General features: G+C 43.4%; 2 protein-coding genes across 3 annotated transcripts in view; one reads left to right on the top strand and one right to left on the bottom strand.

The window, feature by feature from the left end:
• Nucleotides 1-17,416, bottom strand: part of emid1 (EMI domain containing 1) — a 51,489-nt gene extending 34,073 nt beyond the window's left edge. For both annotated transcript variants that reach the window (XM_020101067.2, XM_020101068.2), the window contains exons 1-3: nucleotides 16,863-17,416; nucleotides 8,917-9,030; nucleotides 8,229-8,332 (exon numbers count right to left, since the gene is read on the bottom strand). In XM_020101067.2, coding sequence (XP_019956626.2) covers nucleotides 8,229-8,332; nucleotides 8,917-9,030; nucleotides 16,863-17,023 — 379 coding nt within the window. In that variant the 5' untranslated portion in view covers nucleotides 17,024-17,416. The remainder of the gene's footprint in view (nucleotides 1-8,228; nucleotides 8,333-8,916; nucleotides 9,031-16,862) is intronic.
• Nucleotides 17,417-17,527: 111 nt separating this feature from the next.
• On the top strand, nucleotides 17,528-22,558 carry LOC138404822 (uncharacterized). Its single transcript, XM_069523781.1, has 2 exons — nucleotides 17,528-17,796; nucleotides 18,022-22,558. Exon 2 carries the CDS (start codon nucleotides 18,216-18,218, stop codon nucleotides 21,789-21,791), a length of 3,576 nt encoding a protein of 1,191 aa, XP_069379882.1. The 5' UTR covers nucleotides 17,528-17,796; nucleotides 18,022-18,215; the 3' UTR covers nucleotides 21,792-22,558.
• Nucleotides 22,559-23,206: the final 648 nt, after the last annotated feature.

Below are 23,206 nucleotides of genomic sequence, written 5' to 3' on the forward strand. Positions count from 1 at the left end.
AGGGAGCTCTGGATATACAGTGTGACGGCCCTGGTCATATGTGTTTTCCTGGCTGTTTTCTCTGTTGCAGGTGGTTTGGTCGTCTCTTTGCTTAGTCTGCTATGCCCTGGTCTCCTTACCGGGTCTCCTGCTTTGTTTTTCCTGTCTTCCTGGAATTAATTGATTAATTGTTTGATTCTTTTAAACCCCTTAGAAAAATCTTGCTTTAACTCAAGCTTACCATGTAGACCTCCCTTAATTGTAAAACAAGCTGGTCATAACAATAGAAGAGCACGATGGCTGAGGATAAACTAAAAACCTACCAGATCAGGTGAATAACAATGACTGAATAGCCAATTTCCATTGACTTAAAGAAAAGCCAATGTTGCCACTCAAAGCTTTCTATAAACTCTTTGGTGACTTATTTTACAACTTTTGATTCACATGCTTCACCATTGGCTCACATGCAATCCAGGAATCCATTTTTGGACCATAGACTGTATATGGAAATGGACGACGCATCTCCACTTCCTCCTATTATTCAAAATATCCTGGATACAAACGCTGCCATCTAGCACATGTGGAGCCAGAGACTGTGCAATAGTGATCGGATGATGGAGTCTTGGTTGTGAGGTCTCTTACATAATGCTCAACCAATTGTGAGAGAGTCAAATATCTAATTATAAACACTTGAACAAACAAAGTGTGTCTGTGGTTTGGACTGCAGCTGGAGCTCAATGCATTCTACCTAGGCCCTTGGTCCTGGGTCAAACTGAAGGATGAAGTATGAACCACTCAAATTCAGTTCTGGCTCCCTGCAGTTTTGATTTGAATGAATGACTTTGAGTGGAAGTTTGATAGCTATGGAGTCTTGCAATTACACTTCTATATTAGTAGATCCCCACAGCCCTCTTCAGTGACTGTAAGATCTCTTCAGCTTAAGGTGCCAGCTGTGTATGGCTTCAGCTTTACATATCATCTCATCTCCAGAGGCAAGCTCTATTATCCTCCTCTCTTTCCTCTTCCAGACAGTCAAGTGAGGTCATTTCTCTTTGGTCAAGGTGATCATCTCCTTGAGGGAAATGCCTGCTCCTCTGTCAGGTTTGAGCTCTTAAAGCCGACCAGGCATGTCTCTAATTAGACAGAGTGCTGAACCCGTTCATCCAAACCTCCTCTCCACTCTCATCTTCAGTCCAGAACTAATCACAACCATCAGCACCACTCCCCTCATGCCCGCTGAGCACGGTATCAACTACATGAGCAAATGGAAATATATGCAAAGACCAGCTCAAAGTGGAGCTCAAGAGTCAGACAGGGGCAACGACTTATAAATCCTGCACCTTATCCAAAAGTGCAGTGTTTAATGGCTGGGAAACTGAGACTGAAGGATGTTTGGGAGGTCTGTGATATGTGAGGCTGTAAATGATGTCACCAAAACACACCACAGTAAGATCTCTGTGATGTGGTGGTCTGTTTGTGGTTTAATGTACATGGGAGTGGAGGAGGGTTGATGCTGGAGGCTTCATGAAATCCCCACCCACGGAGCCACAACACTGGAGCTTCTTTTATGTGGTGTTGTATATGTTTATGAACTCATAACAGAGACAAATTAGCAGCCCGATCATCAGAACTACTGGGAGTGTACAGAAACCACAGACTGATACAGTGTGAGGGAAGAATATCTGACCTAAAAGCCACGGTTTTCATTGTGTGTTCATGCATTTGTGGTTGTGAATGTGGATAGAACTGGGAATGAGTCGGCGTCAAGAAGGAGACATGACGGGTTTTACAGGAGACTTCGTGACTGGAGTTATTTTTGTCAAAGAAGGCGTCAGCCCCCTGCAGAATGAGTGATAGAGATAATGGATTTCTGTAGAGTTTAATCTCTTCTTAACCAAATGAGGGAAAATCAGTCAGCAACAACTGATAATCAGTTCATTATTTACATGTGTTGTTTCTCTTTGTTGTTGCTTCAGGTTTTGGATGTATGGTAGCAGAAAACAAGAAACGTAAATACATCACCAAGCATGTGTCTGACACTTTTCTGTCATTGCATTGACAAAACGATTCATCAACTAGTCTTTTCTCAACACATATTGTACTTGTGGCCTGGTTTATTTTATGAAGACACCTTGGACAATGTAGGCTGCGTGACACTGTCAGCTGGTGTTACCGTGTTTTTTATTGTGTTGGTTGTTGTAGCTTAGAGGCTGAAAGAGAAGACAAGTCTTTATGGTTTTACATGTTTTTTACATCCATGATGATGTCCAACACTACTGTCGTTTAAAACTAAACTAAAAACGTTCCTTTTTAGCTGTGCTTTTCAGTAGACTGGTTGACCAATCTAAATTATTTTTGTATCTTTTTTTATTTATTTATTATTATTAATACATTTTTGTACAATTTTTATTGTATTTTATCTTTTATTAAAACTTCTTTAAATTGTTTTTTAATTTTTACCCAATCCTCCTATTATTTTTATGTCTTTTTTATTTTATTTTATTCTATTTGATCCACTGGGTTTTGTGGCTGCTTTTCTGTGGTAGCTCAAAATCTGTGCAGCACATTGTGCGTCTACCTGGAATGAAATGTGCAATAAACATAACTAACTGTCAATTATTTAAAAAATCAATCAGTTCATCAATAAAATTGTTTTCAGGTTAAAACTAATGAAAATAATCTGTAGTTGCATCTCTATGTAATAGAAAGAGGCAGTAAAAGCAGAAGTTGGTAAAGAAAAACACACTGTACAGGTGTATGAAGCTAAATAAAGATTAAGTAAGAATAAGAATAAAAGTGTATAGGTGAGTCGATTTCTGATAAATTATTAAGACGGAGACTTGCATTAGATGAGGTTTGTTAAAGAGATTACCAACTTTCTCAGGCAGCAACTGGGTCCATTGAATTCATCACAGCAGTATAGAACCAACCAGATCCAGAGCGCACCAGTTCCATCAATGCTGCCATTGTCTCTACACTGACGTCAAAACACCAAATATGCTTCATTACCTTCTTGGAGTCTACCTACAGACAGTGGCGCTGTGTTATACAGTACACTGCCTCCCTCCTGCCACTCTATACCTGATGGTGATATGTTGAAGGGTAGCGAGCAGACAGGTTAAAGCAGCTTTAACGACATCAGTCGCTGAGTGGATCGGAGATGAGAGAAAAGAGATAGCACTCACACCTCTGCTCACGAGGAGGATTTAAAAATATCAGGATTTTAAAGGCTCGTCTTTATCACTCTACATGATAAAAGCGCTGTTACCAGCTCACTTGGCCTTATCTCGTCTTTCTTCCCTCTGCTCCTGATTGCGTGATCTGTCAGGTTGTAAAGAGCCTGTCTGTTTGTGGGTCACGCATTCAGTGCACTGTCCACTAAGTCCAGCACTGGGTCAAAGGGAGGGAAAGGCCTCAGCTTTATTGGGGACAGACGAACACTCCAGCTGCCATGGCTTGGGTGTCTGCACGTCTAATTTCAAGCTGTTAAAGTTGTTGTTGCAGTGTGGACTCGGGAAACACTTCATTTCTCTCAGACTGCAGGAAAAATTGTTTTCAATGCTTTCCCTTGGGGGAGGTTTGGGAAATAATAAATAAATCAGTAAGCAGAAGAGGCATTTGTAGTCCAGGAGCCAGAAACATAAAACTTAACTCAGATTCAAGGTCAAGCATGTATAAAACTTAAAAAAAAGAAAAGAAAAAGGTTCAGCGAAAGAATATGCATCTGTGTTTCTTGATGTTCAGATTTAACAGACTAAACACCAGAAAGTACTGGTCAAGAATTGGAGCATAAAGCATTAAACCAAATGTGGCTCTTATGTATAGACTCAATAGCATAGAAGTAAAGTCAAAGGAACTTATGATAAATAAAATTTACAGTCATATAAAAAGGCTGTGCTGGAAAAACGTGAACCATACAGAGTGAGGGAGTTATAATTATAATCCTTATGACCCTATCATTTTATTCCACAGTCTGAAAGGCTTCTGCTGCACAGTATGTGCCCTGTATGTGGTTTGCATGGAACATTTCAAAATAATGTCATGATAATATTATCATAATTATTAGTATATATTCCAATTTAAATACCTGAAGCCTTCTATGAAGTATAATTTTGGGATTTTTCATAATCCTGATGCACATACCAGCACATGCTTACATAAGAGGAGACAGTTTGAAGGAGAGGCAGACAGGAGAAGAAAAAGAAGAAGAAAACTTTCCTCGATTGTTTAGTTTAGTTAATTTTAGGTTGGCTACAGTCGGTATTTTCAGTGGTGTTGTTTGTTAATTAATGACTATTATGACAGTTCCCCTGAGAGGAGCAGCGTGGGCTGAAAAGTCCTGGACGCTCCCATGTCTAATCTCATCTGGGGCCCTCTGCCCAGTTCGCCTTAACTTCATCTGCTTCCAATTTGGGCTCAGCATTTGTGCATGAATATCAGCTGCTGTGGCTTTTTCTGCACGCTGGCTGCAGCTCGCCTCCCTGCATGTATGCATGCGTTTTCTGTGGCTTTGCAGCTCTCGTCTCGTGAATGCATAAATGCATTGGGAGTGTGAATGCTTCTACATCGAATCCATTTTTTGTGAATGAGCGGGAGCATGAGAGACTTGCATATTTAACATCTGCTAATGCAAACACAGGGGAATCCAGAAATGCTGCTAAAAGAAAAGAAGTGGGCTGAATGTAAAGGTGACCGTGATAGTGCTGCTCTGTCTAAGAGGAGTGGGAGTGGAGGTCACCTGCTCCAGTTCAGCCCCATCCTGTCTGACCCCAGGCTGGAGTCTCTCCACTCACAGCTGAAGCTGTGCCGCCATTAAAGCAGCTAATCACAGTGAACAGCTGCATCCCTCACTGTACAAATCCCCAACACCTCTCTCTCCCACCCACAAGTTCATTCTGGCTGTCAGACAGACACATGCACCGACGTCCGCGCACTCCCACTCTTCCTTTGCTAATGGCAAGCTGCAGCCGACTGATGTTTAAAGCGTGGGGTTTAGCGTGTAGGCCTGTGATAAGCTGCGCTGAGCTGTGAAAACACAGATTACATTTCTGCGGCTTATTACAGACAGCGCGCCTCTGCCTCCCAGCCATACCGTAATTGCAGCCCAAAAACCGCAGCCTCCGCTTGGCTGCGAGATATGGCTTGATGGGGACCCCCGCGGCAGAGTTTTGACAGCCGTGCTAATTCAAGTCTATGTTCCCCCCAAATGTTTTGCTGCGCGTTGGCCCCCCTCCTGTGATAAGCCTCAACCGTATTTCTTTTAAGTGCCTTACCCCGTAAACCAAATCAGGGCCGTGATGTCTACTGTCAACTAGTGTTGACAGTAGACATCTTCGCACATTTAAGATGCCATCAAAATTGGCAGATAGAGGGCGAGGTTTCAAAATGCAAATGAATGTTATAGATTTCCAAGACTGCTGAGTGTGCAATAACATTTCACTGCTGTACTATATGTAAATGCTGATGCAGCCTGTATGGGACAGATCTAATGTAATAATCTTATATTTAAATGTTACATTCGATATTCTCATGTCAAAGAATTATCTCCAATTGAGGTATAATTTTGATATTTGTGTTTGATGTAATGTAAGTTGGGATATCCTGCCTGAAAACAAGCATTTACTTACTTGAGAATGCCAAAGCTAACCAAGCATACATTAAATCCTTGTTCCTGGCAGCCAATGAAAGTGCCTACATCTGCAAATACTTAGCCCTTTTTTTTCTCAGGCTCAATCAGAGATAAAGCCCATTGTGTTCCAGGTCCAGAAGTAAGACAATATCTCCCAAACCCTCATAGAAAACAATTAGGACTCAGTAATTACACCATTGGCCTGGAATTCCAGCCAAAAAGAGAGCGAATGTGAAAGGTGCCTGTCTGATGCAGTGTTATCTTACTCCACTTGGGCTCTGATGGAGAACGTTTGTTTATCAGCCTGGGTGTGATGTCATGTTTTGCTTTTGAAGTTTTCAGTTTGAACACGAGAGGCCAAAAAATTGAGAGTGACTGGATGACAGAACGGCCTGATCTCTTCCCATAAAGTTCTCTCATTTATATCTGCTGCTTTGTGTCTGGAAACGCACGATTCCAAAAATTAAACAGAAACACGTTATCTTAGGTTTAGACTGGACCTGTTGATTTACAGACGTTGACCTGTCGGCTGACAGGCGGAGGGGTGAGGATGGAGGGACACAAGAGAAAACAACTCTCTCATCTCCATTTAAAATGTAACCGCACCAATAAACATGCTCTCGGTTTATAACGCACTTCCTTTCCCTCTCTTGCACCTTAAAGCAGCCTCAGCCCCAGAGTCCTGCTAGAAATGGATGTTATTGAGATCTGCTGTAAAGCAGACTGGCCTTGGGAGTCAGACATGGCCAGGGGCTTTTGAGGTGGCCTGGTGAGAGAACGGTGGAAGTTAAAGTGGAGCAGCATAAGTAAATGAATGGATCATACACATTTTCCGCAGTCTGAGGTAAAACACAGATGAGCAGAGGAAAAAGGAAACGCTGAGAGCAAAGGTATATGAGGAACACTGGAAGTCTTAAAGGACATATGTATCTGGCTCTAGCTATTATAAGATTTATGAGATTAAAAGCAATATTTTATTAATGTCAGACCTAGACAGTAGATTCCAAACAGTGCAGGAGGATGAGAGCTGCTTTTATATAACAGAGATGCTTCATTTACCGTGCCTTTGTAATAAAGCCATACTCAAGGTCAAACAAGTGCTTAAAGCCGTCTGAAAATCTGCAAAGAAATGTGTGGAGATTTGCAGATGGAGCCACACACAGGTATTAAGACCCTGGATTTAAAACTTGCACCCGCTGAACCGTGAACGCAGCTTTAACTTCACTTTGCAACACTACAGCCACAGATTTATGCACAATCCTCTCTAACTTTGCCAGTGTGGCAAGCTTTTATTTCTCCTTAAAGCGACGAATGAGGCAGACAGCAGGATATCAGGTTTTGCGCTGGCAAGAGGTTCTGCTCTCGCGGCAGGCGCAGAACAAAGCGCCGGTGGCCCTGGATAGCATCCATGGTGCCGGAGAGTAAAGGCCCCCGTGAATGGGACCTGTCACTTCCACTCAGCGCCGCCTGTGATCTGAGCCACCCGGAACGACGCTCAGATAAGTGGCTAATCCCAGCATCCCTCTCGGCCGTCAGCCCCCCAATGCCATGACAACCAGAGGGGAATCTCCTCCAGCAACAACTTAATTGGATAATTTCCTCCCATGTTTGACTGTGTGTTCCTCTGTCTTTGTTAAGCAAAGTCTGGTTTGTGCTCGACTGTGAATGAGTTTCTTGACTTTGAAAGAGGGGAAGTTCTAAGTCAACCACCATATTCATGCAGTTCTGATGCATGTGAAAACAAGCCGGAGAATAGGAGACATTTTTACAGTTGAGGCCACAGTGAACGGCTGAGAGTTGTTCTTAGCTCACCTAGGAGGGTCGACATAAAAGAGAAAAACGGCCTCTGCTTTCAGCACCACAAAAAGTTGACCACTCGTAACCACTGTAAATATTTATTGTCCTTTGTGTTGCAAAGCCCAGTGATTTATGTTACACCCAGTCAAGTCCTGGGTCCCGGCAGCACTGCTCCACCCTTCTCTCCAGACTGCTGAGACCTGGGGGCCAGTGCCAGGGGAAGTCATTACACACTGGGAGTTAATATATGTGTGTGTGTGCATGTGCGTGCATGTGTGTGTATGTGGTGGGCAGCTACCGTAGTTAAAAAATGAAAACAACAGTCGGCACAGGCATGGATGAGAGCTGGGTTGCAGCTGGACCATAAAACTCCAAACCAACCACACAAAAGAATCAACCCTCACACTGACTCTTAGAAGGAACACATTAAAACTGATTAATAAAGTGAAGGGAGGCTGAGTCACCCCGAAGACGCTGAGGGATCTTGTTTCTTAACTTCATTTTAAAGACAGAGGCAGCCTTATGTAAACCTAATGGGAATCACTCCTGTTTGTAAGTATTACTTGTACACGTGTATCAGAGCGACAGGCTACAAGACGGCAATGCAAAAGAGAGCGATGCAGATGGTGGTAAATGAATACACTGAAAGATGTAAAGAGTGATTAAATGAGGTAATGGAAAGTCAGGAAATGGAGGGAGGACAGAAGACTGAAAAAAATTTGAGGTAACTTCTTTCTCTAAACCATAGATTACAATGTTGGCCTCTTGTGAGAGCCCAATGAGTCTGTAAATCCATGAAAACACTCCTTCTCTCCTGACTTACCTTCCTCACAGGCAGCGCCGCTGAATCCTGGACAGCATTTCCACTCCAGAGAGGTCACTGTGCGGTACACAACTTTGTAGGAAGGTCTGACAACGGTCCTGTAGCTGAAAAAAGAGACACAAACCCTCAAGTTAGCTGTCGGAGGAAGATGTGAGTGGTTTTTCTGGCTCACTTGCATTTAAATTCAGTCTAAACAATATGACTCGATTGTGGCATGAACTAGAGTCACTTCAGTCGGACGAATATGTGGAAATAAAGACAACGAGATTCGAGAGATTTTGGGAATACAGGCTGATGATGTTAATAAACTTTCTACAGCAGAATTTATGAGTTACGTCCTGAACGCTCTGGAGAGTTCCTGATGGTGTGAACGCGTCAGAACTAGATCTTTATCTGTCCAGACCCCATTGTCTGAATATTTTCCAGGGTTCATGTCTGAAAATGGCGATACTGGAAGCTAAGAGAACACAATTTAAGTCACAGAACAAGAAAAATGCCTTTAGAACATTGGTTTTGTTTTTTGCTCTTAATCCAATTAAAGTTTTTACAGGTGCAAAATATAAAACCCCAAATGTTGTTCCCATACACATAATTCTTTAGGTGATTTTAAGTTGTTTCTCCTTGTTAAAGTATGTACATCTCAGTGTTATGTCAAAGCATTAGTGGTACATTCCCTTGGCCTCCTCACCTCCCTCCTGTACATCCCTGTGGCCAGCGGCATGTTTGGTAGACTCGCTGGAGAATTGTCCCGTTCTGCACCTGGCACGTCACTGTCTTAGTGACCGTATGAGGACACCAGTTCCTGATGGGAGAAATAAAGGGAGAAAAAGTCAGAAATCCAGAGTTGAGAATAAAACAACAGCAGCAGCGTTGCATCAATATGTTATTCTTAGACACAGAGGGAAAAGAAGCCCATTTTTAAAGTAAATAATTCAAGGAAGAACCGTGTATATTTTATAAACACCTTCAGACAAGTGCACTCACACTACAGCACTCTCATAAAAGTAAATTATCCATGCAGTCACAGTCAGTGCTCGGTTGTCTCCTTGTTGGATCTGCTTCTTCTCTCCTGTTTCCCCACCCTTTTGTTTTGAAACTTCTTTATGGTGTTTACACAGTTTTTTATCAGCCGAGAGATTTGCAGGAGTGCATTGTGGGCAGTATTTACATTGTAGCGTCTCTTCAGTCAATACACATCCGTTTGCACTCTCAGGGGAGGTAAAGTCTCGCTGGAGGGAGCAAAGAGGAAGACGACGTCTCGTAGGGGGATTAAAGTTTTTTATCGCAGGTTAATGTTGGGTCATGAGTCCACTCGCTTTCCAAAGAGGACCTGCGAGACATTATGAGGATTCACTGAGGCTGTTAAGAGCCTGACCTGCTTATGTAAAGGTCAGAGATCTGATAGTGAGGATATGAACACTTGGAGCAGGCCGAGTCATGTGTTCTCACCTTCATCCACAAACTCTAGAAGAACAATTGGAAATGTTTTCCTCCTTTCTCCACATTTGTGAAACCATGAGGCTAAAAGTACCTGGTTTGTTTAATTCTTACCCAGAACTCAGTGAGCATTCTCACAGGAGCACATATCTGCTCCTGAGAGGATGAGACGGGAAAAGTTTACCACTAGAGGCAGGTTTCATCTCAGCCCTCTGAACGGTTTTAATACATGGAAAACACACTGAGGCAGTTTGAGCTGCTGTTACTGGGATTTTATTCTTTTAAAAAGGAACCAAATATTCCCTGATTAGTTTTCTATGGATAAAGCTGGAGGAAAAACAAGGACAACGATTACTATAGGCTGTATTTACACAATCAATAAGATGTATGGAAACGGGTCTCTAAGTTGAAACCACAAAGGAGGCTTGCTGTGGCTTGTAGCACAAAACTGCACTTTGTGTGTTCTGCTGCCAATGTGTGTGCAAGAGAGGGAGGGCTGTTTGTCAATATGTGAGACCATATGTGTGTGTGTGTGTGTGTGTGTGTGTGTGTGTGTGTGTGTGTGTGTGTGAGACAGTTTACAATAAAGGAAACTGCCAAAGGCGGAGGATGCGGAGCAGCCCAGAACCACCTCACATTAACAATCTGCACATGTTGCAGTGGCCGCACACACACAGACCTTAACCGCTGAGAAATGTCTGTTTGACTGCAGTTACTGGTGCATTTGAAAGGTTACTGTCCCAGATAAGATACAGATAAAAAAAAAAAACTTGATTCAAGGAGTGGCTTCAAAACTCCCTTGTTTGTTCTGCACCTTTGCCCTGAGTCCTGGGTCAATATGGACGTTTTTCCTTTTTTATTCTATTGATTTTGCTTTGTATTTCATATTGTAAAATGTTTATCCTGCCATTGTATTTCAGCACATTCAGAAAAATATCGACACATCACGTACTTTGATGATGCTGGCATAGACTTACATTCCAGAGGGTTGGGACTCTTTGGTTTTGTAAGACCCACAAATTCCATGTATGAAAGATGCCTCGTACCAAGTAAGGGACAGAAGGACCAAAATTTGGTCTGATCAAAAGAGGTGATCGTGCTTTGGATCAAACTAAATCATGATTCAGTTTGTTTACAGTGAAAACACTTTTTAGGATAATTCAGTCTCTTCACTTGAAGCTGAGGAAAGCTTGTTCCCATTAAACAATAGAAGGAGAAGAATAATGACAAGAAAAGTATAATTAGCTGCTGTTACATCAGGAGAAGAGAATATGAACTATTTCCATGTAATTTGGTTAAAAAAAGCCAACTTGAAAAGCAAGCTTAAAAATTCTGAAACTGAAAGAGTGAGAGAGGACGCCCATCTATAAACCAATCAATGTAAAAGGAGACGCAGCACACAGGCATGATGATGACAGGACGTAAGTGTGTCATGCAAAGAGTTCACAAAATTGAAACATGAATCCAAAACTGACAAGTGTACATGATGTAACAATAACATGAACCCTGGTCCAGTCATTGGTTCTTTCAGGTGTGCAAACAGCCTGAGACAATATATCCCATTAACAATCTGCAGGCACAGTTTGAATTACTCACATATTTGTGTGAGCAGGCAATTAATCTGCCACACATGCTATATAAATATATATATAAATGTATATTTATTTAACAGCCATGAGGCAACAAACAGAGGATCTGGTTTCTGTCCCTTGTCCATAAAGACTTGCTCTGATTGGTGTAAGATTTCAAACACTGAAATCTGTGGTCAGGTGGAGCTGGACACTAACTCCTCCCCTCCACTTATCCTCCAGACCCAGCAGATAAACATCGGAGGTTCCCAGGCTGAGAGGACGCTTCACCTGGGAACAGCTAAGACTGTCACCAGGGGGTACGAGTAGGGAAGTGGGATTGAGTTTTATGTTCTCCCTCTCTCTCTTTGCATTGTACTTATGCAATTACCAAAGAGGAAATGCCAACCACCGCCGCTGCCGCTACTGCTGCAGTGAATAAAAGAACAAAAGCAGCTGGCATTACAGAGTTTACCGTTTCCCAGATGGCTTTGTAACCAATACCTGCATTACCTACATAACTTTCTAATGCTGAGTCAAAATAATTACAAGGCAGCAAAAACAATACTTTTTTTCACTGCAAAGAGGACGGAGATGATGATGTATTCCTGGTATTACCTGCGGGCACAGGTCACACCATTATCACCTCTGGGATGTAAAAGACTGAATATTAACTATCTCTTATTTCACAGCCCTGAAACAATGATTTCTCTCATATTGTTGCTGAGAACTGCTACACAATGGTCTATTGAATATTTAAATGAAAATAAGGCAACACAGGTGCATGGTGCATTCAGTCTTTCACTGTCAAATGTTTCCTAGTCAACACCTTCTTCTTTCTGCAGGCGCCCTTGTGTTATGAAGTGTGAAACCCAGCGGCACCGTGCTGTTTCATTGGCAAAGGCACCAACGCAGGCCCTCTGTGAGTATCAGGTCTCTAAGCACACATGGCACACACTGAATTGCCGGACCCAAGCTAAATAAATCTTCAACCATCTCTCAGAGAGTCACACATATCCACAGCCAACAGTTAAGACAGAAATCCACAATTTTAAAGGGACGGAAAAATCACAGCTTTGGCCCATCTGTTCCTCAACGCCACGGACGCCAAGACAGTAAAACGTTGGACAGAAACAAAAAACTTGCTGAAGAGCAAATGAACGCAAATGCTGACAGAGAGCTTGTGAACTTTTCAAAAGGCTTATGTGGTGTATTCTGGTTTCTGAGCATGGCCTCATCGTGCCCTGTTTTCTGTGCAGTCATTCATGATCACACCACTGAGTTGCTGCACTTTCAGCAGCAGACTGTGTGGGGAGGAAGGGGCTGAGAGTTAAGCCGTGTGAACTCACAAGAGGGCTGACGAGGGCAAAACGCTGGTGAAAAAAAAGTCTCAGTAACTCCCTTTCCTTCCACCCATCCATTCACGTTCTGTGGGAGGAGGGCCGAACAGTCAGAGAAAAGTTTGAAATGCAGAATGGATATGAATCTAGAGGAATTTCTGTAGATTTCAACTGTCTGTTGGAAAAATACTTGGGGAGAACAAAGGACAAAAGAGATGTGGCAAACGACCAGAAGAGAGGAAGAGGAGAGGAAGAGGAGAGGGGAGGAGGAGGAGAGCAGAGGAGAGGTCATTCTATCATAAAGGTCAAATAAGGGAGCTTCCCATGGGAAAAGGGAAGTGAAAAGAAAGACAATTATGAAGCAGTGTTGGTCCCACGGGGTAAAGAAGAGGCATAAGATAAATGCGGTGCAACAACAAAAGACAAAGCGGGAAAAAGGAGGGAGCAGAGAGTCACTGTGAAATTAATGAAGAGAGAGGGAAACGGCATTCCTGGAGTCATAATCTGCAGCTTTTAGGGAGAGCAGAAAGAACCAGAGGAGCCAATGAGAGAGCAGCGTGAAATTAAATGTGACAGAAAATGAAAAATCAGTCTGACAAGAGTTATGTTGGATTTGCATTTGAAGAATTATGAAATAAGACAATAGAGAAGATTAGTGCTGGTGGGATACCGAGCTGCGGGTTCAACGCTGTGCTGTGTTTTCCTCCAGTGGAGGACACTGAGGATCATGAACGCACCTCGGTGAGGCATTGCAGGTCAGGGCTAAGTGACTCTTCACAGCTGGAGCAGGAGCAGGAGCAAGACAAAAACTCTCATTTGTCTTTGTCTGTTTTGAGCTTTCAGGCCTGGACACCTGTGAGCTTTAAGTGCATTACTGTGTGTAACGGGTACCTGCATCTTTAAGTGGCTGAGGCAGTAAACACCTGCTCTGCTCATCATGAATGAGATTCCGCAAACTGGTCACTTACAGAGGGTGACTGAGACACTGGTGCAGGACTGAAACTTACGATTAATTTCTCAATTCATCATTTATTTTATGAAATGGGAGAAGAAATATTTCAAAAATATCCCATAACCCAAGTTGACGTTTTCAAATTTCTCGTTTCATCCTGCCAACAGTCTTAAACCTTGAAGAATCCTTTCACAATTAGAACATCACTCAGTCGAGTGCATGCCTCCGTCAAGGCCCAACAAATTCAAATCTGCAGCAATTTTCCCACACTCACAGATATCAGTTCCCTTAATGTGCCTCTTTTTTTCATCAAGATTCATGTATTATCACCTGGCAAACCTGGAAAAATGTGGAAAAACACCCAATCTCACAATTTTAAATGAAGAGATAAAGAAAATTCCTGGATCCCTGACCCGGATCTGTGCCAAAATTGAATGGGTTCTTCTCTGATCCGTACCACATCCTACCACCAAGTTTTTTTAGAAATCCATTTAGTTGTTTTTGTGTAATCCTGCTGACAAAAAAACTAACAAGCCAACAAACAGACACGGGCGTAAATCTTACATCCTTGGTGAGCGTAATCAAGAAACAAGAAAATATTCATATCTGAGAAGCCATAGTCACAGCTTATTTGGGATTTTCATTCATTTGATTCCTTTAAAAGTAACATGGCAACTAATTATTATTTTTATAATCAACTGGTTTATAAAACATCAGAATATTGACAAAGAAAAGAGTGTTTTTTATAATGTCTTATTACCTCAGCCAAGGAGGTTATGTTTCCGCCGCTGTCCATTTGTTTGTTTGTTTTCCAAAGAAACTTGGTGGAAGATCCTATTAAATTTTGTCATGCATCTGGACAAAGGGGCAGATCCAGGATTTTTTCACTTTCTTTAGAATTTTTGTTGAATTGAACTGTTGTTTGAGATTTTTATTGATCTCTCAGATAATAATTAATTGAATCCATTCTGGTTTTGTCCTGCCACTCAGTCAAAAATCAAATGTATGGTTCTATCGTGTTCATATCTAAAGTGTTGCAACGACTCAAATGAATCAATCAATGAAATAGTTGCAGATATTTTTTTGTTTCTAATCAATTAATCATTGCAGCTCTTCACTGGTGTATGGTGCCGCTGTGTAAGAATAATTGCTTCGCTGGAAATCACCCATCTCTAATTATAAATGTATCTATACAACTGGGGAACTGCTCATAATCTGCATGAACAAGTTACCTGAACATAAAGTGAAGTTATCGAAGCGATCAAATCCAAAACTAGTTTTAAGCCACTGGAATCTGTCGTCTTCATTCCCATGCTTCAAGAAAATGTGGATATGGTTAAGATGGGTGAGGAATGAGGGAGGCCACAGGGCTCAGACTGCCTGTCAGACCATGACAAGTCTTCTGAGGGAGGATAAAGAAGTGGGCGAGACAAAAAGTAAAGAAGCAGCTACCTCAGTAACCCCTCAGCGTACTGAGCTCATATAGTTGTTAAGAAAGCCAAGGGTGAATGAACACTTTATCAGCTCCTCCACAGAGCGACAGCTACAGTCCAGAAATTACTCAGGAGCTGTTAATCCCCTTTGATTTGAGTAATCACTGTGTGAAGACAGGCTGCTATGGGAGGACGTTCACAGTGAAGATTTTCCTGTGACAGAATCCTTTCCCCCAGTTTGCTAAAATGAATATTTATTTCCTGAGCCATAATGACAAGTTAAGTCTCTGTCTCTGAATGTCAAGTTGTTAATGCCGATGAGACAGCCCTCTGTGGCCTGAAGTCCCACGGCCACCGGCTTTGTTGACACACCATAAACTGCTGCTTTCACAGATCGGGCCACACAGCAGGTGGACCAAGACATTCAGCTACTCTGGTGTCACCTCAAACCCGCTGACCTCTCTGACTCTGGAGATGGTGGCTGACTCACAATCAACAGCAGCTTCTTCTCTGTCCCATCCCTGCCATTCCTCCTCTGCCGCACACAAACAGCAGCGGGCCGACTGTAAACTCACCTCCCCTTCCCAAAACAAGCCCAGATGCAGCCGAGTCCCAGCTGCCTGTGTTTAGTAAACACGTTCCACAAACCTCTGGCCTTGATTGACAGGGGGAGCTGAGTGGTTGAGGTTATGTGAGTCGGTGGAGTGAGGCTGCAGGGAGCGCTGAAAGCCACCTGGACACACCCGGGAGAGAAGGGCCTCCTCAGAGGGGTAGGGGGTCTCATGCAGGCTCCAGGACCAGGCTTAGCCCCCACACACACACACACACACACACACACACACACACACACACACACACACACACACACACACACACACACACACACACACACACACACACACACACACACACACACATGAACGGCCTGACAGCATAAATATTTGCACGATGGTAAACCTCCTCTCATCACTAAGCATTGGCTGGTCTCCGAGCTAAACACTGGCCCTGTGCAGGAGGGAAGCAGAGCTGGGGGATGCTCTTGTCTAAGTGTTTCGTCTCACGATTGTCTCCTTCAATTTTTATGAGTCTGTCTCATCCCCCTTTCATTGAGTGACCTTCTTTGTGCACTTTAGTGTAAGAAAGACTTCTGTTATCAACATATTCAAGATGCACCCTGGGATCCACACAGGTTCTCAGAACAGGGGACTGAAGGTGGTGCGCTGAAGAGCACCCTGACAGCAGAGGAGCAGATGCTGCTGCTGCTGCTGCTGCTGGGTTAAGAGACAGTGGAGGTGCTCTCGGGAGCCTCACAGAGAAATGTGGGTGAGCTGGGACAACAATGGGAGACGGCGTAGCAATGTGTGCTGCCAGCACAGGAAAAAGGAAACTGAGTGTCAGGAAGACAATAGGAGCTGCTAGATGGATGGAGATGGGAGTAACTCTGCAGAGTCATGCATTAAAGGGCTGCTGGGGTCAAACATACACTGTTAAAACAAATATATAGAAATAAAAAGAAAAACACAATAGCCTACTACTTACTTTAGGAAGCTCTCTGAGCCAAACCCGATACACTTATATATTGAATTATTCATCTTTTCTTTATCCATTTTTTAAATTTCACTCTCTTTCTTTAACTTCTATTTTCTTGTTTCATTTATTTTCATTTATTGTTATTAATTTGGGATGTTGGGACTGTGGGTGGGATGTGGAGATTCAGTGAAGTTAGCTCCTTTTTTCTATCTCACCTTTGGAGGAGTAACTTCTGTAAAGGATCATATTCTAAAAAAAAACATAGACTAAAGAACAATAGTTAGAAGTGTGTGTGCAACAGGACATAAGTGAGGATAAACATACAGAACAGTGTGTAGATATTTGGCAGAACAATGAGTGGATGCTTTCTTTACCTTTTCTGGTAGACGGAGGTGTGGGAGGCTGCTGAGTAGGTCTTGTAAAGTCCTGTCTTCCAGGTCCCGTCCACGGCCGCGCTGAGCCAGAGCAGCAGCACCGTGCACAGCAAACTTTTCCTGCAAAGCGCGGACACGCTCTCCCGTTGGCGCAGTCCCATTCCCGTGGCATCCACAGCCAGACGGCCAGAAGACAAAAGTTTTTTTATGACGAGCCCAACTTCCCCCGCTGAGAAAACAGACCGGTGAACGGATCCAGCTCTCGGGGGGGATGTGTCAAACAGCACCGGGTCGGCAGGAGAAGACACGCATCCTATTCACCACAGAGGCGAACGCGCACTTAAGTTGAAAAACGATTTCTGGCACTAGTTCGTGCGTAAAATTAGCTTTTGTTAAATCCTGAGTGAGTCAGAGGAAAATGCCACCCCTGAAACCCCCGCCTCCCGTTTGCCTAACACAGATCTGCAGTTTGTAAAGCTCACGCACAGTGAGTGTGTGCGTGTGAGTGTGCGTCCTCCTCTCCCTGCTCTGCCTGCCTCAGTCTCTGTGAGCGCGTAACGAGCCGAGCCTCTGCAGCAGCGGGCATGACACCACTTTTATAGTCTCCTCGGGTCCTTTTAAAAACGCAGCCTGCTGGGTCTTCTCTCCTTTTTACCACCCTCCCCAGTTGTAAATGATCATTAATTCTATAATTGTTTCTAAGGACATGTTGTTTTCATTTAGTTTCCTGATATGCTTTGAAGCCAGGTTATTATTTAATTAATTAAATTAGACGCTAAATGCGGGACTTTTATTTTGAAAGCGCCTCGCTATGTATCAAAAGCATCCGTTGTTGTGTGCGTCTGCGTATTAAAAGTGTGACAGCAAGGTATTTACTGAAAAAGAGGAAAAGATAACTCTGTTTACCGAGCACCTGGCTGATAGAGGGCACAAGGTTTGTTTTCATATGACCTCATGACATGTTTAATGTGTAGTTCGAATCGCTGTGACTTTTACGGTTTTGTATACTCTTGAGGTAATGTTGCGAGCTGGCGGTACAGCTAATTAGCATTAGCTCGGCTAATGTCCGGTCCGAAGTTAAATGTATTTTGAGTGAATTTATTATACAATAAGGTTATGAAGAAGTTAATTATATTTATTGTTATACTTTTTTTCATAGCTCTTACGGTGCGTTCAAGTGTACAAGGTTCCTTCAATAAACACTTTGGACCATCAGTTGAAGAGTCTGATCATCATTCAGCCGGGGATGCTACAGTAAGAGCTTCACCTCATCGGTCCCATCACGCTGGTGAACAAGGACAACTGCAGAGGGACTTGATGTGATGGTCAAGGATTGTGGCACCCACTCACAAAATGGAAGCATCGGCAAACTTACCACCAGAGGACAGAGACTCCGACCAAGAAATGGATAAGGATAACAAAGAGGAGGAACTTCGTCGCTCTGGTCGCCTACGGAATCCCACGGAGAGGATGCTTGCATTTCAGAAGGAGGAGGCTCACAAAAAGGAGAAAAGGTTGATTCACATTTATGAACAATGGAAGATCCAGGCACGCAAGGCTAGAGAGCAGCTAAAGTTAAACATATCTGAGAGAGACATTGCAGCTCTTATAGACACATTAGAGGAAGGAAAGAATGATGTTATAAACATGTTTATGGAAATCAGAGCTCATCTCACTCCATCCAGTGTGACAAGACGTCGCATTGATGCCTGTGAGGCAGTGACAAAGGACATCATTAAGATTGCTTTTGAAAGGATATCAGGCATTGATGGAGAATTTGATAGTGAAGCAGTAAAGCAACGCCTCCATGAGCTTCTTAACAGAGACTATGCTCGCTCCATCTACGGATCCACAGCTTCACGTGCAAGTCAACACTCCAGTAAAGGTTCCAGCCAACACTCCGTCATGGCAGCAAAAAGAGTAGATGCCGCAGCAGAATTAGCAGCAAAGGAAGCGGAGTATGAAGTGTTATTGGAGGAGGAGAGACAAAAGGAAAAGATTCAACTCCTAGAGGAACAACAGAGGAGAGAACTTGAAGCTCAGAAACGTGAATTGGAAAGATTAAAGGCAGAGAAGGACATAAGAGCTGCACGAGCTAGGTTTACAACCTATGATCAGGAAGTAATGCAGGGAGCTAGTATTCATTCTGCTGATCATACTTCAAGAGAACATCAGTATGTGTGTCCTCAACAACCTGTGTCTTCAGCTCTCATCCAGCAGCCCACTAATGTCACAGTGGCAGCATCACCTGCACAGACAGATGTAAGTTATCTAGCTCAGGCAGTCCAAGATAGCATAGCTCTGAACAGGCTCCCAATGCCAGAACCGTCTGTATTTACTGGTGACCCAATCCAGTTCATTGAATGGAAGGCTTCCTTCACATCGCTCATAGATAAAAAGAACATTGCTTCAGCTGACAAATTGCATTATTTGAAAAAATATGTAGGAGGTCCAGCTCGAAAGACACTTGATGGCATATTTTATAGAAACGATGAAGAGGCCTATAAAGATGCATGGAACCGTCTCAATCAACGTTATGGTCAGCCCTTTGTTATACAGAGAGCATTCAGAGAAAAACTAGCAAACTGGCCAAAGATCCATCCAAGGGATGCCGAGGGACTCAGGGCATTTGCTGATTTCTTACATTCATGCCAGGAAGCCATGCCTTATGTTAAGGGTCTTGACATTTTGAACGATTGTGAAGAAAATCAGAAACTGGTTCAAAAGCTACCTGACTGGGCAGCATCACAGTGGAATCGTAAAGCCACTCAAGTCATGACAGATAAGCAGGAGTTTCCTAACTTCCAGGACTTTGTCATCTTCATTGTAACGGAGGCAGAGATTGCATGCAACCCTATAACTTCGTTCCACGCTCTCCACTCATCAGAGTCCAACTCAGACAGACGTTATCTGAAAGAAAAGAAGTTCAAATCCAGTGTTCTCCATACACAGATAGTTACAGAGACTGAAACTCAGGGGCAATTAAAAACAGGTTTAAAGCCACCATGTATGTTTTGTCAAGACAGTAAACATCATCTTCATCGCTGTCCTGAGTTCAAAAGGAAAGCCCTGGAGGAACGACGAGAATATGTAAAAGGAAAGAAACTTTGCTATGGCTGTCTGAGGTCAGGCCATAATGCCAAGGACTGCCGCAATAGACATTCATGTGAAAGCTGTAAAGGAAGACATCCTACGCTTCTCCATGATGACAACTACATTAAAGCCAAAACCACGTCAGTCTTAAATCAAGGCACCACAGAGGAAACAGCAACCACATTGTCTCTCAGCGTGGAGACCAAGGAACCAACTACTACTACTTCGATGATAGTACCAGTGTGGGTTTCCTCTGTTAGCAATCCAGGTATAGAAAGGCTTATTTATGCCTTGCTTGATACCCAAAGTGATACAGTCTTCATTGACCAAGAAGTTAGTGATAGTCTGCAGACTGAAACACATCCTGTAAGGCTGAAGCTAACAACAATGACAGGAAAGGATTCATTAATGCATAGTCAAAGAGTATCAGGCCTGAGAGTGAGAGGTTATAGCTCTACAATCCCCATTGATCTCCCTCCTGCTTACACCAAGGACTGTATACCAGTGAATCGAACACACATTCCTACCTGTGACACGGCACGGCACTGGAATCATCTAATAAAAATAGCAGATGAAATCCCACCACAGCTGGAGTGTGAAGTCGGTCTGTTGATCGGCTACAATTGCTCAAGGGCACTGGCACCACGGCAGATAATCCTTGGAGGAAATAGTGAACCATATGCAGTTCGGACGGACCTAGGGTGGAGCATTGTAGGCTGTTCATCACCACACCATGACTCACCAAACCTCACTAATATGTGCCACAGAGTTGCTGTCAAAGAACTTCCTCCAGTGACTCCAGCAGAGGCACTTAGGGTTCTCGAGTCTGACTTTAAGGACGCTAGCAAAGACGGAAAGACTGTGTCTCAGGATGACATCCGCTTCCTGGATATGTTAAAGGATGGAATTCAGAAGAACATTCATGGACATTACGAGATGCCACTCCCCTTTAAAGAGAGACCTTATCTCCCTGACAATAAGCAACAGGCCATGGTACGGCTCAGTCACCTTAAAAGAAAGCTGTTGAAGGATGACAAGTACAAAGAACACTATGTAAAGTTTATGAATGAAATCATCAGAAGTGGTGAGGCAGAGAAAGTTCATGATCAAGGGAAGGAAGGAGAAAAATGGTATATCCCCCACCACGGAGTTTACCACTCCAAAAAACCTGACAAACTCCGAGTGGTTTTCGATTGCTCGGCCAAGTACAAAGGAACTAGCCTGCACGACCATCTTCTGTCAGGCCCAGACCTGCTGAACAATCTGAACGGTGTTCTTCTCAGATTCAGACAGCACCATATTGCACTGATGAGCGACATAGAGAAAATGTTTCATCAATTCTATGTGTATGAAGCTGACAGAGACTATCTACGTTTCCTGTGGTGGAGAGACGGTGACCTTAATGCAGAGCCACAGGAATACCGAATGAAGGTGCATCTCTTTGGTGCTGCTTCATCGCCAGGATGTGCTAACTACGGACTGAAACAGCTCGCTAAGGACAATGAAAGTCAGTTTCCCCTTGGTTCACGGTTCATCATGAAAGACTTTTATGTTGATGATGGTGTTGCTAGCATACCAAATGTAGATAATGCTATTCAGCTAGCACAGGAAGCCCGGAAGCTATGTGCTATGGGTGGTCTGAGACTGCACAAGTTCATATGTAATGACAGAACAGTGCTGGAGAGTATACCTGCATCTGAGCGTGCCACTGAAGTGAAAGATCTTGAGCTGGCTTTCAAGGATGTGACTTTGGAGAGAGCCCTGGGGATTCACTGGCACATTGAATCAGACACTTTCAGATTTCGTGTCTGCTTGAAAGACCAGCCTGCAACATGACGAGGTATACTGTCCACAGTTGCCTCCCTTTACGACCCGCTGGGGCTTGTAGCTCCCTTCCTGCTCATGGGGAAAAGGGTGCTTCAAGAAATGTGTAGACACGGCACAGGCTGGGATGATCCCCTTCCCAGTGAACTGCAACCAGTGTGGGAGCACTGGAAGAATGATCTTGCAAATCTAGAGAGAATCACCATATCACGCTGCTATGTGCCTCTTGGTTTCGGTCAGGTCTTGAAAAAAGAGCTACACCATTTCTCTGACGCAAGCACGTGCGGTTATGGCCAGTGTTCATATTTGAGATATGTGAATGAAGAGGGAAGTGTTCATTGTACTCTGGTTATGGGAAAGTCCAGAGTAGCTCCAATCAAGGTCACGACAATCCCCAGGCTAGAGTTGGCAGCCGCTGTCGTGTCAGTCACAGCAAGCAACACTCTGAAGGAGGAGCTTGGTTTGACAGATGTTGTTGAGTATTTCTGGACTGATTCAAAGGTGGTTTTGGGATATATCAACAATGAGGCACGTCGTTTTCACACCTTCGTGTCAAATCGGATACAGAAAATACATCTCAGCTCGTCTCCTCAGCAATGGAAATATGTCTCAACCAATGATAACCCTGCAGACCTTGCTTCTAGAGGTTCAAGCGCAAATGAGATCCTCACATCAAGCTGGTTCACAGGACCTCGGTTCTTATGGGAGAAGGAGATACCCCACACTGCAGATGTAATAACTGAAATACAGATCGGAGATCCTGAGGTAAAAAGAATACATACACTAAACACACAGACAACAGAGCGATGGAGCCTCTCAGACCGCTTGTCAAGGTTTTCTTCATGGTCGAAAGCAACTCAAGCTGTCTCTCGTCTCATTCGTCGTGTCAGGAGAGATACGTCATCGAATCACAGCACTGTACAAGAAAGAGAAGATGCACGCTGCATCATCATAAAAGACTTACAGAGACACGCATATCCAGAAGAGGTAAAGCTGCTTAGTGAAGTTGCTCAACTTCCTTCTCAGAGTGAACTGTATCGGTTGGATGCCTTTCTTGATCAAGATGGACTCCTCAAGGTGGGAGGAAGACTAAAAAACGCATCTCTCCCTACCTCGCTGAAGCATCCAGTGATAATACCAAAGAATCATCCCATCACCAAGGCAATAATTGCTCATTATCATGAGAAGGTTCACCATCAAGGAAAAGACTTGACTATCAACGAGATCAGATCAAATGGATACTGGATTCCAGGAATCAACAGAGCTGTGACATCGCATCTGCATCAATGTGTTACATGTCGCAAACTCAGAAGGTTCACAGAAGAGCAGCGGATGGCAGATCTGCCGCTTGAGCGTGTAGATCCATCGCCGCCATTCACCTATTGTGGAATGGACTGTTTCGGTCCGTTTCTCACTAAACAAGGACG

The sequence above is a fragment of the Paralichthys olivaceus genome, chromosome 4, assembly GCF_024713975.1.
Source record: "Paralichthys olivaceus isolate ysfri-2021 chromosome 4, ASM2471397v2, whole genome shotgun sequence".
Classification (NCBI taxonomy): domain Eukaryota; kingdom Metazoa; phylum Chordata; class Actinopteri; order Pleuronectiformes; family Paralichthyidae; genus Paralichthys; species Paralichthys olivaceus.

Excerpts from the sequence above, each read along its gene's own strand:
- LOC138404822 (XM_069523781.1), top strand. The coding sequence starts at position 18,216 with ATGGAAGCATCGGCAAACTTACCACCAGAGGACAGAGACTCCGACCAA.